The 18,179-nt window shown below is 37.9% G+C and overlaps 1 protein-coding gene across 2 annotated transcripts in view; it reads right to left on the bottom strand.

The window, feature by feature from the left end:
• The window catches only part of ETNK1 (ethanolamine kinase 1), a 41,099-nt gene that overhangs the window by 11,183 nt on the left and 11,737 nt on the right, over positions 1 to 18,179 (bottom strand). The window contains exons 2-6 of one of the 2 annotated variants that reach the window (XM_042469595.1): positions 15,729 to 15,988; positions 13,324 to 13,464; positions 12,594 to 12,736; positions 4,144 to 4,227; positions 2,273 to 2,433 (exon numbers count right to left, since the gene is read on the bottom strand). In XM_042469595.1, the coding sequence (XP_042325529.1) occupies positions 2,273 to 2,433; positions 4,144 to 4,227; positions 12,594 to 12,736; positions 13,324 to 13,464; positions 15,729 to 15,988 (789 nt within the window). The remainder of the gene's footprint in view (positions 1 to 2,272; positions 2,434 to 4,143; positions 4,228 to 12,593; positions 12,737 to 13,323; positions 13,465 to 15,728; positions 15,989 to 18,179) is intronic. The other variant, XM_042469594.1, reaches the window with a different exon arrangement.

Below are 18,179 nucleotides of genomic sequence, written 5' to 3'. Positions count from 1 at the left end.
CCCATATAAGATAAGGACCCACTGTACAAGTGAATTTGATTTTGACATATAATGCTATTCCCTCTTCTTTTCTTTCCCGTCGATTCTTTTTGAACAGGTTATATCTCTCAATTGTTATATTCCAATGATTAGAGTCAGCCCACTAAGTCTGTTACACCTGTAACATATTTACTTTCCTGGACTAGGACTTCAAGCTTATCTTGTTTCCCAAACTCTGGCATGTTACATACTGCTGGATTGCGGCGGTCTCCCGCCGCCGCCGCTTGCAGCGTCCGGGAGGCGCAGCGGCCAAACCGCGCAGCTCCCGGACGCTCTGAGGAAGGAGCACAGAAATCGCGCTCCTTCCTGGGCCCTGGAAAAGACATCGCGAGGCGCTAGTCACGCACTCGCGGCGTCACTTCCGGGGCGCGATGTGCGGACGCACAGCATCCGCTACATCAATATGGCGGCGGCCGTGTGGAAAGACCACCGACATTTGTTACGGACTCTGTCTGTAATAGGAGTAGGGGCATCTAGAAGAGACGCCCCTTTTTCAAAATGAGACATCCTAAGGACGTCCCTTATCGCAGTCTGTAACCCGCCTTAGTGCACTGGTGTACAGACAGCTAAAGCACTATTTGTTCTCATCTTTTATTCTACTGGTAATTTTACTGTGGATCTCATTCTCTCACTCAGCTTCTCCTCTAGAATTCACATCCTTCTGTTTAGTTGGATTTTGGATAGTTATATATTCTCCAACTCTCCAGTGATTTAGTTTAAAAGAGCTGGTAATCAGATTTATCCGTTCTTTTGCCAAATATGTTCTTCCTGGTCTTTATAAGGTATATTCCATCTGCAGCCATTAGTCCTTCATCTAGTTCTTCCTGGTCTTTGTAAGGTATATCCCATCTGCAGCCAGCAGTCCTTCATCTAAGTGAAAATGATGGTCTCAGAAGCCAAACCTCTCCCACTGACACCATCTGCATTGCCAGTCATTCACCTGCAGTACCCTTCTTGTCCCTGTGTGGTCCTCTTATAAATCATGTGAGAATACTGTCTGTGCCTCTAAGCAATATTATTCTTGCTTGTTTGAACATAATCCCATAACAACGCTACTCAAAGTGGTGGCCCCTGGACCAAGGCCAGTCCCTGACAAGTTTCAAAGGAGGAGGAGGAGAAGCAGCAGCAGCAGCTGTAGCCAATGGACACAAATATAGTGCCACTCCCAGAAAAAAATACTTATCTGTCCCCCAGAACAGATAACTGGAGTAGCACTACCCTATAGAATATTTAGCGAACACTGCAGTCAGATTTATTTCTGGCTACTTGTTCACATGCCTTGCAAATTAATTTCATGAAGTCTCCAGTCTTCAATCCTCAGTAGCATCAAAATGACAAATATCAAGACAACGCTAAAGAAAAACTGCCAAACATTTTCTAAAGCTATGATTTTTAATTAAGAGAACAAGTAAATGTAACTTGAAATATTTCATGGCACATTGCTTTTATTCTAAGGTTGATATCTTTCTCAGATAAACCTTGCAGTTCCATTTTTCAGAGAAACAAGTCACTAGTCTTTTGTTAAAAAGCTGAAGCAGACACTTATGCTCAAAGCTTTAAGTCACATAGTCTGAACGATAATGGAAGGAAGGCGTGACTGTTGTCGTAGCTACATGTGGCCCAATAACCACTCTTGTACATGGGAGAAAACTTTCCTGACAATAATTATAGTCAAACCCAATTACTGGAGTTGAAGATGGAATCTCACTATAACAGCAGCATAGCTTTTCAGAAGTGTAGTATAAAGTATGGGGTGCCAAAGACTACCTTGAAATCAGTGAGTGATGTACACTCACAGAAATGTAATATCCTATCATCTTCAGGGCAGACGCTAACATTCTTCATGTTTCAAAAAGAGATTAGATGGACTCATGTCACCTCATATTCGAATACTGTTACCCTTTTACCTTATATTTGAATACTGTTATGGCTTTTCGCAGATGATGATGAAATCATCATCATCATCATCATCATCATCATTATTATTTTGATCTGGCCTGTAGTAAATGCCAGTTAACAAAAGTCAAAGAACACTTCACTTCTCAAAGAGCTGTGACTCTAAGTAATTAATGTAAAAGACAGTTTATTTCCTCTGGTATGTGCTAACTGCCAACATGAAGATTTCTGCATATGTTGCCTAACACAGAAGTATATGTTCTGTGGCCAAAATATTATTTACTTACATGGAAAGGAGTCATCTCAAATGTGTAAACCAAAGAAGTCTTCAACTTACCAGGGCAAACTGGTTGACTTGAACATAAAGAACCTCAACCTCTTTCTCACTGACATTTGTTCCAAATCCTTTATATTCCTTGTAGGCTTCCAGGTATGCTCTCAGCCAGTGCTCTTGAAGTTTTCTGCTGGGATAGAGGCTATAGTCTACCTCACTCACTCCTAAAAGAGAGTATCTTGCTTTTAAAAAAGTTTGACATTTCCAAAGTCTACATATTTATGTAGGCCATATTATATATTATTCTCTTGCTAACATGCACAACAGCCTAAATTTATGGTACTAATCTGCTATTGTAAGAACATCAAGGAAATTAAAGTACATGGAATTAACAAAAAACAAAACAAAACAAGACATGCTTATTTTGCTTACTAAAACCACATGTCCTAAGGTGAAACATGCAAGCTTGTTACTCCACCAAAGCAAGCACCTTAACAGGATATCATTACTGTGCAGTAACACCACACTGAATGTTATAGCTCTATGTGTAAACTTTAATCTGTTTAATTTGCAGCCAACCAGTTAAAGCTGTAACTGGTTAACCACTACTATCACCTTGTTGTTTGCATGTTTCATTATTGGAGAAATATTGAGTTATTTATTAAAATATTTCAATCTAACCTAGCAAAAGATCTCAGGAAAGTGTACAAGTTAAATCAATACTAACATGCTTAAAAAACATATTAACCCATTAATAAGTTAAAATGGGTTTAAAAGGTGGTGTATCTGGTAATACATCAACAACTGGAAGCAGTAAATTAAGGTAGATGGCTAATAAACTAAAATGCTTTAACTGGTTGACAGGCTAAATTGCAGTGTATAAGATCTTAACATGCTTTACTGTGTCACATGCAACAGGACCTCTACAGCTTCCAACTGAGTGTGCAATTGTCATATAAACTGGTTTTGGAAGTGATTTTCCTGTGTGGAAGCAATACCTGTGTATGGAACCCTCTTATGTGAAACTGTCCTAAAAAGAAGCTAAGTTAGAACATAACTGATAAAAATTTATACGTAAGCTCCAGTAAAAACATCAAATAGGACATGGTTTCATGAGGAATCCCTCTTGCAACACTTCTCTACTCTTGCTTTTCTTTTTAAATACACTGTGGCATATTTAGGAGAAGAAAAACTTATAGCAAAGGGTGAAGACGACACATATACCCACAAAAGAAATTTGTCATTGTGCAGATATGTTCCCTAGAGAAGACAGAGTCAGGTACAAAGTGTGGGAGGAGCCTGCACTCTCCTTCCTGCAATAATTTGACAGGCTTCAATAGGGAGAGGATTGAAAATGGCTGGAGTTTCCACTCTGGCCGTTAAGACATCCAAATGATGGGTGTGTGTGTGTGTGTGTGTGTGTGTGCTGTTGGCCATTTTGCTAAATTTTCAGGTATTTTGGCTTCACTTTCATTTTTTTTAAGGCTTCTACAAGCCTTTTTTTAAAACCAGAATATGATTGTACTATCTGTTCTGGTCACTTTTTGCTTTGGAAAAAAAGAAAAAGAAGGGGGGGGGGATGTACAGGATAATATGCACAAACCCAAAAGTGGGATGGACATATCAAGATGGCCAAGAGCATCCTACAGAGGTTTCCAGGCTGCGATTGGCCACTGGAGAGGCAAAAAGGATTCACACACATTCCAATAGGTGAAAACCCTAGCATGCAGTCCACAAGCCATATTTTAACTACTTGTTCTAAGGAATTCAACATCTGTGTTAAAACCACAAATGCTCTTGTCCCCACACACACACCACATGCTTGCACTAAGAATGAAGAGAGATTTAAGCAAAACAAATATATACTGATTCCTGGGACAGTAATTAATTTATCTTTTATTAACTTACTACATCAAACCATGTTACTAAACTACCTGCAAATTCATTGAAGTGGTTTCCAATGTCATAAGCCAGGTAATTATAGCCAGAGTACTCGTAGTCAATGAACTGAACATCACCTACACGAGACACAAAAACGAAAATTTGTAAGAGTAAATCTGGGACAATATGCTGATTCTTCATTGTGCCTTTTAACATCTTTCAGTGTGTTCCGGTCTGCCGGGGTCAATTGCATGCACTTTTAAGACATTCCAGAATAAGGCTGTGTTTATATTTGATTGCTTCTTTATTAAAAATGTTTATTTGACCATAAGTCATGCTAAGAAATATAAAATCTAACATCCATTTTTCTTTCACACCACAGGAGGGCATCAGTGATCTAAAAACTTCAATAAAGACAACTATTTGATTTGTATATAATACTCATTACTAGCTAGCGTCTTCATAGGCAACTTTTTAAAAGCTCAAAACCAGTAGTTTAACATGAACAAATGTGTGTGCTGTATATGTGTCTAATTATTTCCTGTACAAGGAAGTGGACTCTATCATTTCATCTATATCACAGCATGTATTTTCCCAACAAGTAGATCTCTAATATTAGAATTAAAAAGCTGCACAGCTAACTATTAAAACACAGTACAGTGGGCCCTCTGTATCCACAGGGGTATAGTTATAGAACCCTCCCTCCGTGGATACCAAAATCCATGGATGCACAAGTCAGTATTTAACAGTAAAAATTACTTGGGCAACAAGGTCTGGGCACCAAGAAAGCATTCCACCTGCTCTGTTTCCTACTTTTCTATCACAAAGGCTCTGCCAGAATTCAAACCTTTCCTGACTCTGTTCCCCTACCTTTCCAATATTCCCATCACAAACCTTCTGCCAGCTTTTAATAATTTGCCACCGATCCACCTTCTGGAAGCACAGCAGGAGTGGGGCGAGAAGGTGTATCGGTGGGAAAGCCGCTTAAATTCTGTCAGAGGCTTCCTTGTGTGAATGTGGGAAACAAAGTGAGGCAGTTTAAATCCTGTCAGCCTTCCCTGTGATAGGATGGGAAACTGAATGAGGCAATTGGGGAGCAGAGTGAGACAGGAGTTTCAATTTTGGCAGCAGCATTGCGATATGAAGGTGGGAAAGAGAGTGAGGAAGAGGTTTAAGTTCTGATTATGGCTTGGTGGTGGTACCGATTTCCACGAGGGAGGCATCGGCTTGCCCATGTCTTGTGTCAGCCTTCGTTGGTATCCCGGGATCACTTCTCAGCCTGGCTATTGCAGGTTAAAAAAATTAAATGTGTCTATTTCAATCCACGATTACTCAAATCCTCAGATATGAAACCCATGAATACCGAGGGCCCACTGTATTCAGAAACAAGTTGTATAATATTAAATTAGCCTTGCCTCTGAGATTTTTCATGTTTTTCAGATTTTAACGAGAAATCTGAAGAAACCAAGCAGCAAGCATTAACGTTTTAAATCCAAGATGCATTGCTCATCATTCTGATTTTCTAGACTTTCAAGTGGGAAAGACTACTAACATACCTGCCTTGGGAAAATATATAGTTCTGAAATGGTAAACAGCATTTTGCTGAAACATGGCGCAGTGTGGTCTTAAGCATTATGTGCTCCCACTGCTACAATAGCTTGCCAGAAGTTCATCATCTACATCAAAGAACATAATTAATCAGCACTTCCCTCTTCCAAGGGAATAATGGGAGGAAAGTTGTTCTGTGAGGGGAGCAGGGATTTCTAGCAGTTTCCTATTTTTTTTACAGCTATGGATTTCCAGGATGAAGGGAAAGTATACAGTAACAGTGAACTTATAAAAAACAAGGATATGTTTGTAGTATAGGTGTGTCATTAAAGCTTTATGAACAGGATTTTCAGAATACATGCAAAATATTTATTCCTTTATAGATAACCATACCACCTTCCTTACACACATCAAAGCCAGAGAGTAATGTACACCCTACAGGCAAATCATGAAACAAATTCTTATACCTTCTAAATAACCACTGTCCCCCCACAACCACTCAGCTGACCTTATACAGTTGTACTGATAATGCTTATTTTGCTATATAATGGTGCTAACTTTTAAAAGCAGCCCATTCATATATTTCCCCACATTTGTATTTAAAAAACAAAACAACAAAGACTGCAGGTGAGAGGCCCGCATGTATGAAATGTTAAGACAGTTGTTTAAGATTAACATTCTTTTGCAATCAATTTATGCATTACAATGTGCGTGTGAAGTGTTGATAACACCACCAACTAAACCTTTGCTTTTTAAAAAATGCTAATTTCCAGTTACAGTTAACAATATTACAAAGTAAGAAAATGAAGCTAAGATACAGATGAGGCTGTTACCAGGCTCCGTGCTCTCCTAGGGGGAGGTGCATGCGAACAAGTGATGCGATAAACCTCCAGTCAGTGCCTGTAAGTAGCACGGTGCACGCCGCCACTTGGCAGCAACAATGGCATACCTAATCTGTAGCAGATGAAGAAAATTTGGCAATCTCATATTCGATAAGACACAAAACTTTAAATAGAAAGTTCTGCATTTCACTGCACTTCCTTTTCCAGACTCACGTTACAGTGGAACTCAGCCTTAAATTTAAGTTTTGCAAGAAATAAAAATGTTCAAGATGCACAACTCCCTTTAATTTGGAATCCAATGAAATTTCTGTGGGTAAGCATATTTTTATCAATTTCTAAGAATAATTTTCTTCATTTGTTTTTATTCATGCCACAAAGCATAACTGCAAGGTAAGGTTAGTAAACCTTACCTCATAAAAGAGAATTGTTTTTTACCCAAAGGTGGATTTTTCCAAGTTCTTTGGGAAATGGATATCCAGGACACTCTAATAATAGTTAACTTTGTGCTTATATCCAAGTAACTTTCTTTAAACTGTAAACAGAGCTAGATTTGTAGAAATCACTTTTGAAAATGTGGTTTGGTTAGGAAATAAATTTTGGGTGTGCAAAGGGAGGGAAATTCTCCTTGGGCTTAACACTGTATTGAATAAACAAATGCTTTCAAAAACATAGCAGACACTAGGACAAATACAATTGGTGTATCATGGCTTTTAGGTGACAAACAGCTTGTCAAGGCAGAAATGTGTATGAGGAAAGGAAATCAAGAGAAGAAAAAGGTGAAGGCATTACACAGAAAGGTACAAAGATATGCAGAAAATCCAAAGAATACTGTAGCAGTATATGACATTGCTGTCCAGAAATATTTATACAAGAATGAGTTAGGCTACACTGTTACTACCTAAAGGTATGAAAGACTGTGCTAAGTGTTAAGTGCAAATACAATTCTGCAAACTCTTGCTGCAAAAAATGATAGAATTTTAAACTTAAATGCTTAAAATTCTAGCAGCCTGAATTTACAAAGCAGCAAGAGACAGCTTTAGCTCACCATAAGTTTCTTCTGTCAATTTAAAATACATGACATTTCAAGGTAAGAAATTAAATGAACTAATGTGAAGAATTTACAAATTGTAACATTTTATGTACAAATGAAAATCAATCCAAGATAGAAGTTTGTAATGTTAAAATCAACTCTGGCCCCATACAGACAGGCCAAAATAAAGCTGCTTTGGGTCACTTGGAGGTATGCTGTTTAAATGATGCATGCGTACTAAGAGCCCAGAAGCCACGCCAAAGCCACGATCCAGTCCTAAGGATGGGAGTGTAGCTTTGGCGCAGCTTCTGGACTCTTAGGATGCATGCATCATTTAAATAGCATACTTCCAAAGTGACCCGAAGCAGCTTTATTTTGGCCGGTCTGTATGGGGCCTCTATATATCAAAATAAAACACTTGAAAACCTAATTTTGTGTGAACTAGTATAAAGAGACATCTATAGAGGAATCTTTTCCTATTTTACAAAACACCGAAAGGTCTAACAGTAGTGCTCCTCTTTATAGTCTCAAACTCACACAGTGCAAAGTTCAGAAACTACAATAGGTCAGCAATCTTTTTGGTGTTAATTTCATCCCCTTACAGTATGTTTATCTTTAGGCTATTTCTGATGAAATTCTGTTTCTTTTCTTGAGTTACTGCAACTGTATCATCAAGAACTTGCTTCTCAAGGACTATCTCTAATGATGATCCTACCTTCAGATTTTGACTCTGGGCAATCATGACAATGATTATCAGACAATGGACTGAGATTAGACACAAGGGGTTTATGGTTCTAAAGGGCACCTTTATGAAACAGGAAATTGTCCAGAGGGATGGTCATTCCCTTTGCCACTTATTTCTTTTGCCAAGCATGTATTCCAAAAGCCTCCAGATTAAAATCTTATAACTGGAGAAAACCCCCCAATAGTATTGTTGATCTGGTAGATAAAAACTAGGGACTGTTCACAGCATTGGTGGATGTTTGTTTAAAACCACTCTTATCAGTCAAACTGCTTTCAATACAGAAAAAGCCAGAACACTGTCTAGGTCTAGGTCCTCGCAGCATAGGTCGCTATATGAAGATCACCTTCTTCACATTCTCAATGAGAATGGGTGGTGTCACAGGAAGAATGACTACAGCTACCTTATAGCCACTTCCATCACAATACTGGAAATGTTGCCCCCTGTCTCAATGACCAAAGTTATCACATGAATACATCCATCAAATGCATCCCTGTGATGATCCAGATATTGGGCACCATTATTATGATTATACCTCATTGCTCCAACTAACCATGTCTGAGAAAGCCACTGAAAGCCCTGAGACTTCTGATCTGCATAGAGCTTGCCAGGATCAGAATAATATTCCATATCTACTTGCTTCTGCAATAAAAGTACAACCTGAGCCTCAACTAGCGTTGCCCTCTTCAACGTCAAGAATTTAGCCATCTAGAGCACCTGCTCAACAAAGAATTCTATACTGTCTGTAGCAAATGAAGGATTTTGGTCTTCCTCTGTGGGGCCCAAAGAGGATGAGGGTTGACTAATGGAAGATGTTGATTCAAAATCTCCATCATCTGACAACTTGGACAGACAACGTGGCAATTTCAGGAGGAGGCTCTGCATGCTTAGCTTACTCTGTTGTAGTTGAAGTGTTGAGTGCAAATGCAATTCTGCAAGCTGTTTCTGCAAAAATTATAGACAGCATTTTTAGATGTTATGCAAAGCAATACTATTTGAATACTTAAGATTCTGAGCAGTAGTAGCCTCAATTTAAAAAACAGTTTGTGTTTCATCTGTTTCCTCAGGAATTACCTGGAATTATGGTGTGAGATTAAGCCATAATAATATTTGGAAATGTAGCAACCCAAAGGGGTTATTTTAACCATTGTATTAGAGGTAAGCCCCCCTCCCCCCGCAAATAGTTGCACTTATGTTCAAGTCAACATGAACAAGAGTGCACTACAAGAGAAAAACTGATGGGAAAGACATTTAGCAAAGAAAAAGATAATAACAAGCATAGTCAATTATTTAATAGAATAAAGTAAAAGACAAAATGAGACAAACCAGTTAAGTTAAAAGTTTAGCCATGTAATTCATTGTATGACCTTTGGCAAATCACTGCCAACATGATTTACCCTAAAGGTTGTTATGAAGATAAAGAGAGGGAAGACATGCACTCCACCTTGAGCTTGGTGAGAGCTTACTATAAATGATAAATAAAAATATACACTCAGTAGAACTGACTTAATAATGTGCTCTCAAAAGCAGTACTGCCCACTCACAAAGAATATGAAAGATCTCCAGTAATACAACAGAAAGAGAATATTTTTATTTTAATTCATGTCTAAAATTTCTCCTAGGAGATCAAGTTCAACACCATCACAAACATGTCAAGCAAAGTCCATATACAAGTTTTACGATCTCAGTGGGGACTTCTACAGATAAAGTGATATAACAGATTTCACACTGCTTAAGTCAACTTTCAACAGAGATAAAATTGATGAAGTTGTACATTAGTCAGTTTCATGGTTCCAAATATTTTAATTTTATTGTAAAAAGTCTTGTAAAGCAAAATAGTGTAAAAAAAGAACACTATGGAGTAAGTTGCATCTTTGTTATGTGTTCATTCTTATTCAAATAGCTTTTTAGCAGGTCAATGGCATTATAACAACATTTGTTAGGAATTTGTGTTCTATTGCATGTTCAGCTTAAGTTAAATTTAAAGCTGAGTTTCCACTGCTAAAGTTACTCCTTTTAATACTATGTACCAATTCCACAAACATTGTTGCCCAAGACAATACACAGTTTTAATTTTCATGTCTTAGAAATTCCAACATTAAAGCAATGTTTAAGATTAAAGCAATGTTTTTAGCACTGCAGAAATCTTAAGTACTACTAGGGCTAATTCACAAGATGTCCTCAAATGGGAGTTATTAAATGACAGTTAACACCTATCATTTGATAACTGCAACTACCACTCAGAAGAGACGAACACTTGAGATCTGCCCTTACTGTGTATGTGTTGTGCTACAATACTTTAAAAACGTCATTTTTAATTGATACAGTCCAGCTACAACATACACTTATTCAAACAATTTCATAGTGAGAATTCTTCCTCCCTGTACCCAAATGCTAAACACTCACACACTGGTTTTTGTAGAAATGCTCCTAATGAGGTACTGCTCTCACTGATTTATTCTCCACTCTGTTTACAAAAGAAAATGTGTTGAATTGGTTTCAAAAGTGTGAATGTCAGCCCTTGAAACTCTGCAATTCTGAACTTTCTGTCTTGCCACTTATTTTAAAAGTGTTTCACCATGAAAATGTCTTTGCAGAGTAGTCATTATCCTGCAATCTAATGAAACAATTCTCATTTGTATCAACAAATGTTATTTCTCTACCAAACATACGTCTGGACTTGAGAAACCAATTCTAAAGAGTACAATCAAGGCAGGCTTTCAAAGGATGATGTTTGACTCATCAATTGATAAGTGCGGTAGTAGGCAGTGCAGCCAAAGAGATACAACTTATTAATATCCAGACAGCAGCTGGAAACTCAAAGATAGATCCATGGGAAGTGATTTAAGTTCACTTTTGTCTTTTTAATAAAAAGAATGTTTGGGAGGCATTTCAGATATTGAAAATGGAAAGATGGAAAAACCACTGACTTTTTAACTGTGAAAAACCTTTATAATAGTATGAAATACATACAAGATATTTGATTTCCAGAATCTGATTAGATATTTGCCACACCAGATTAACATTTGGCTAGAAAAAAATCAAGCTCAGTAGTAATCTAGGAATTTCAAATGTCTGTCTATTTTAAGTCTTTATGGAGTGGCTTGCTTGATCAGCAGTGAAGAACTATTACAGAGAAACAGTGGAAAACTATTATAGAGAAAATGTCAAAAAAGATCTACCTGAACGTGTAGTTTTCTTACAGCCAATTTATTTGGATCACATGCTATGTATTTTTACCTCCAAACAAAGCAAACAATCATTTTAACACATCATTAACTGAAATGTTTTTTTTAGTTCCTAAAATCGATTTCCCTTTTTAAAAAACCCAGGTTGACTGTATTAAGAGTTGCAGAGGTAATGATAATTCCCTGCAAGCCAGTCTGCAAGTGAGAACCAAGCCTTAGGTGTGCACAGTCTGCTCCTCTTCCTCAACTTCTAAATAATATTTCTTTATCCATTACCAGTATTTCTGTATTATGTGCTTTAGTAACAATGTTCTTGTATAAGCACAGTTTGAACATTTCAAGTTTTGCTTTTAGTCTTAAATTTATATCACTGTAATGCAAAAACCATAATGAATACCAGGAAAAGAAGGAAAAATGACTGGAAAGAGCAGGAAACATGCATGCCCGAGGCTGGCTTTTCACTTGCCTTAAAGTGTCATTTAATAACCAACTTTCTCTCATGACCAAGATCAATGTTATGTAATGTATTGTAAGCTACAGATGTTTTATTTCTTTAGAAATTCCAATACTGATAGTAAAACAAGTCTAATTAGCCAGTTTATATAGAAGACTTCTAACCTCCAATATATTTACAAACAAATCTTCAACTATAAAGATACCTATGTACCTCATCAGCAGGATATAAAGAGTCTTGGAAAGTATCTTTCCAGATACTTCACCATGAAGAATTCCTCGGTGGCATCAACATATCTGATAAATCAGAATACAGAGATAATACACAGTAACCTGGAAACATTTGCTCCCAAGGCTGATGCAAACAGTTACGTTTCGATCAAAGATACTTAAGACAACACTTAACCCTGAAGTTTTCTGCTGTCAACGCAGTAGAATATTAGACTGCTATTATGCAGGAAATTATTCTTTTTTGCATGCCCTCTTGTATTAAAAACAATACAAATATTAAAACAGTATTTTTAAACAAAAGCTAATATGGCATTGAAACGTGTATCATGTATCAAATGAACTATGAACAGTAGGAAGATATTTAAAATAAAGGACAGTTATAATTATCAACCCACCCCAAGCTACTCCTGTGTTCAACCCAATACAAAATAAGCCTTAAAGGTTACTTACAGCTGTGTTCAATACCTACCTTGTTTTCCATTGTAGATTATATTTTTACACAGCAGATCATTGTGACAAAGTACCACTGGGGAGCCCAGATTCGACAGTCTCTCTTTCATCCAAGCCATTTCTTCCTGCAGGATTTGAGGATTTGGGATATCTTTTAGAAACCTTAGAAATTGAAAAAGAGAAAAAAGTTTCAATAGTGGGAACTGTGTCCTCAAACATGTGCAATAGAACAGAACTCTCCCTGAAATGTTCATTTCCAGAATGTTGCAAAAGCAGCTCTGTTATAGGCACAAAACCATACATATGTAATACAGAGACCAAAAGCAAAACCCCAGGGAATTTTTCTCCATGTTTAATCATGAGCTTTAGAGTAATAGTCATGGAAATAACTTAGATTAATGATAAGGATTTCCCCCCTTTTGTCCTAGGAGTCAAATCTTAATTTCAGAAGCGTGTAGTGTGCCACGTGGAAGCAGTGGATGAAGCATAAAGCAGACTATGTAGAGCCAAACTGGCAAGACCTAGATGTATGACTTGCAACTTGGGGCAGTTTCCAATCTTGCATACACACACAATCCAATTATCTGCACATCTACACAGGAGAAAACCCTGGAACTTTTGCAAGCATACAAAGCACAAGTCAATTCTACGAAGGGTATCAGTGGTAACTACAGAAACTTGCAGGAACTCCCATCAGCCACATCCAGCTTATGGGCTAGATGTTCCCCATCTCTGGTGTAAGGACTTACCTTTTGTGTAAATCCTTATCTACAAATTCTGTTGGTATAAGAGAGAAATATTTTCCCATTTTCAGCCACAAGTTAGACTTGGGGATCCATCCATTGTGAGCATGTATAGCATGTATTTTAGCAAGCTGTCTGGCTATTAGCCTGTAAAAGATTAGCATTAATACAATGATAAATATACAATTTGACTATGATTACAATTTTTTTCATCAGACTTCATTAATTGCAGCTGGAAAGGAATGCCTCAGCTTTCAGTAAAATGATCACCCTTCAATTAACATCTTTTTCAAGTCTCCCATCTTATTAACAACAATCATTGGTCTCTTCTTTTTGCTGCAACAACTGTTTATGATTTAGAATGCTTCCCTTGATCCTGACAGCTCCTCCTCTAAGAGGAAATATGGTGATTGGAACAACAAAGGCAAGCAAAGGAGAACATAAAATGCATGATATGTAGCAAGTGGACCGTGATTGTCTCTTACTTTTATAAATATTTGTAAGTACAATTTAATGTACAGTACAAACAATAAATAATACATGTCAAATCCAAAGACTGTATAATAAGAAACTATATTGATAGTAGATGGAAAGCAAATTTCATTCCCAGGATAAATTAAAGTCTTAAAACATATTTTAAAAGAAAAAAAAGAACATACTAAAAATACAAAAATACACTTTGCTTTTAGATCACAGACAGGTGATCACTAATATGTATAAAGTTGTATACCACACATCCAATATAGGTAATTTCTATTACTTGAAAAGAGCAGAAAATGGGGGGGGGGGGGAAGAGGAGAGAGAGAGAGAGAAAAGAAACAAGAAATTGTTTCCAAACTCATCAAGGAATGGTAACAGCAATAATAACTGATTCCTTATACCAATGGTGGCCCAAAATGTGCTCTATGTAAATATCCTGGGACCATCTAATGGTATCTGATACCAACTGCTTATGCGTAAGTTCGGCATAGCACTTTCCCACCCCAAAAACACTCAGCACAGGCTCATTTCCCTGGGTCCCATGCACCCAAGACTCCAAGTAGTAATGCATGGACAGAGACCTTATGCCCCCTTTGTCTCAATACATCAGCCAGAGGGGGCATATTTTAGTGTTTACATTCTCTAGCAAAGGTATTGATATAGAGAAAGTGCTTCTCATAAAGAAAATGAAATACAGAATTTGCTTCCACAAGGTGTTTATACACTACTTTTGAGTGAAGGGCACCTTGCCTCTGAACATCAGTCTCTGCAAATGAACACCTGAATAGGGCTATTACTTTCATATCATGATAGCTATTCTTCTATAGGCACTGGTTAGCAACTGTAGGTCTTTTGCCTGATCCAGAAGGGCTTTTAATATGTTTCTAATAGTCAGTTTGAAGAATTTAGCACAGAAGCAGTTTAAAAGCTGTAATGGTTAGAGCACCATAGAACTAACACAGAGTAACACAAAATATTAAGTTTTTACACCCAGGTCTAAAGAATTAGGCTATGATAACTAAACAACGGCATGGACCACAGAGCCAAAACAAACTACTTGCACCAGCGAATGCAACAGGATAGAATGATTTCAGACTGGAATTCAAAGACTGGAAGATGTAACTCTATGTACATATTAATAAACATTATGTTCACATATGAAGGAGAGGTGGCACTGCAGATGTGAGGGGGACTCCAGATACAAGGGAAGGGCTACTAAAAAATCAGCCCTAGGAAATTATTGAGTGACACTTTATGGTCATGTTAAAGAAATGAAGGACACTTGCAGTAACATGTCAAAAGACAGGAAAAAGAAAAGCTAGAAAAGGTAGAGTTCAGAGAAAGCTTTCAAGGTAAGGCCAAGTTGACTGTAACAGACACATTGGTAATAAGAAAATAATGAAGAAATTTAAAGATAAACTTCACATGGTCAAAAGAGAAGTATTTTGGCAGCAGAAGGAGATATATACTAACTTCAAGTAAAGGGAATTACAAACTCTGAGCCAGTGTTTTAGTGTGAAGTCAAAGGCTTTCATGGCCAGCATCCATAGTTTTTTGTGGGTTTTTCAGACTATGTGGCCATGTTCTAGAAGAGTTTATTCCTGACATTAGCATTCTCTGAAGATGCCAGCCACAGATGCTGGCAAAACGTCAGAAATAAACTCTTACAGAACATGGCCACACAGCTGGAAAAACCCACCAAAAAAAAAGGGTTTTAGCTTTGAGAAACAGATAACCGACTAGCCTAAACTTTCTCTAAATAGTTTGCCATCCAGAAAAAAATAATTTTCTCTAGAATATGGCAACAATAATCAGAGAACACTACAGAATATACAGCATGGTGATTATGGTTACACCACTCTTGAGCTACTTAAGATGAATGGATCGATATAAAGTGGCAAACAAAACCTGAGCAGCACCAAAGAACTTACCGAAATATCTCTGGGTTGCAAACATGTTCTGGATCCAGTGCTTCTCCTTGCATGAACTCATAGCACAAGCCATTACTGAAAGTACAGTAAAGCTTTGGGGCACAGCCATGGGCCTGTAACACACGGAAGCTTTTCACTTCTTCCTCTCGATCAACTAACAGCTCTGTCTTATTTCCATAAATCCTAACAAGGACAACATCATCCATTTCTTCACCCTTGTAACAGCCAATAAGCTTATTGGTGATGCCATCTGTAAATACCTGCAAAAGGAACAGAAATAAAGTTTTCATTTTCTTTTAAACAGTTATACAATACATACTTGTATGCCACCTTTTGGTTTTAGTCCTGGAGGCATCTTATAGTATCTACAATAATGAGTAGGGTCCAAAGTTACCCTTTCATTCAGTGAGCAGAAGTTTGTTTGATAGAGGTTTTCACAAATGGAGATGAGGAGAAAATATATTATAATTTATTACTAATGTCTCCCATAGCCCAGGCTGGTCTGCCACCTATGGTCATTCCTCATTTGCAATAATGATCAGACTATGCAAATATGGCCAGACTATGGCTGGTCTGCCACCTATGGTCATAGCCGCTCTGATAGCCATTAGGGCTGAAGGGCGGGGTATAAATAACACAAATAAATAAATAAATAAATAAATTCCTCATTTGCAATAATTTGTCCTCAGCCATCCTTGATAACTTTCTGATCAGACTATTTTGTGGGATGTACGTGACCCTTGCGAATCCAATGCAACCCTGGGATCTCCCATTGACACCTTCCCCCAAAAAGCAGGATTCAAAACTTATTATGTCTTCGTCCACCCCATCAAACCTATTGCAGTGGGTCTGGGGTGTTTAAAATACTGTTTGAAGGGAGGGGGTGCTCCAAAATGACAGAAACAGCTCTTCAAATTGCTTCCAGTTACATAGCATAACTTCTGGTTGTCCAAAATAATGGCCATAACAGAACACCACAGCTCTCCAGAGCTATCTTTGGAGCATGCCCATTCCCGGCTCCTGCAATACCTGACCCTTTCTTTGGTGATGAACTGCACTATGAAAAAGGCAGGCACAGCAGAGCTGTCTCCACCCCTGGCATGTAACTACTGTATATACTTGTGTATGTGCATGTATAAGTCAAGAAAAGGTCTTAGGGTCAAAATCATGGATTCTGATAAGATGTGTGGGTAAGTTGAGGGTAAAACCTAGGGGGCTATAACAAAGGATGTAAAGGGGTTGGATCAGAAAGGGAAAGAAGTGGATTTAAATGAGAGGTTTGGTGGGGAGAGAAGCCTTTAACATCGGATCGGGAACATAATCACAACTTTTTCACACACAAACACATTCTTTATTATTATTATTACTATTACTATTATTATTCCGCTTTTTCACAAAGGAATCAAAGCAGATTCCAACAGTATAAAATAACACAACATACAGTTAAAAATCACAATTTAAAGAACTAATATCAGAACCTAACCCAGCCCCCAAGAGAGTTACTCAATGTTACTACTGCCTGGCAGCTTTTTCAAAAATCACTGCCAAGGCACACGGGGTGGTGCTTCTTTCAGGACCATTCTAAGCCGTATGACTGTACTGACCTATATATAAGTTCGACTCAAGATTTTAGGGTCATCTTTGGGCATAAATATCAAAAAGAGAAGAAGAAGAAGAAGAAGAAGAAGAAGAAGAAGAAGAAGAAGAAGAAGAAATGAAACCTTAAAGGAAGATCAAGGTGATGAGGTGGGAAGGAAAACAAAAACTAAGAAAATGGACAAGGTAGTTCGAATAAGGAATACACTGGTACCCCGGGTTACGAAATTAATTCGTTCCGCCGCCGCTTTCGTAACCCGGGATACTTCGTAAGCCGAATAGCCCATAGGCGCTAATGGGGAAAAAGCCGCGGCTGCGCCGCGGCTCCATTTAAAACAGCGCCGGGGTTTTTTCGTAACCCGAAAAAACCTTCGTAAGCCGAAACAATAAATCCCTATGGGATTTATTCGTATCCCGAAAATTTCGTAACCTGGGTATTTCGTAACCCGGGGGACCAGTGTACTGGAGGTAACTAGAAGGCTAATGCATCCCAAGGGGAGTAGTAGGACAGAAGTCACAAACTTTTGCTCTCACACCAAGCTTTCCGTGTTTCTCCTATCAGCTGAGACAGAAAGAATAAGAGGGAAAAATGGCAGCCTGAAGCAAAGTATTTTTAAAGGCTCCTAGAAAACTGTTCCTTTGCATTAGGGATTCCATACTTCCTCATTCCAGGAATTCATTATATAATTATTTATTTGATATATACTCTGTCTGCCTTGCTACAGCCCTCTAAAGCGATGTGCTCAGAGTCTTAGAAATCTTACTAAATCTTACCTAGTTCTACTCCCCATTTACTGTGACTTATGTCACTCTGTCCACCAATTCTTCTCTTAAATTTAATGAGAAGAATTAAAT

Source organism: Sceloporus undulatus, chromosome 5 (genome assembly GCF_019175285.1).
Source record: "Sceloporus undulatus isolate JIND9_A2432 ecotype Alabama chromosome 5, SceUnd_v1.1, whole genome shotgun sequence".
NCBI lineage: Eukaryota > Metazoa > Chordata > Lepidosauria > Squamata > Phrynosomatidae > Sceloporus > Sceloporus undulatus.
This window is presented reverse-complemented; position numbering and strand designations above follow the sequence as displayed.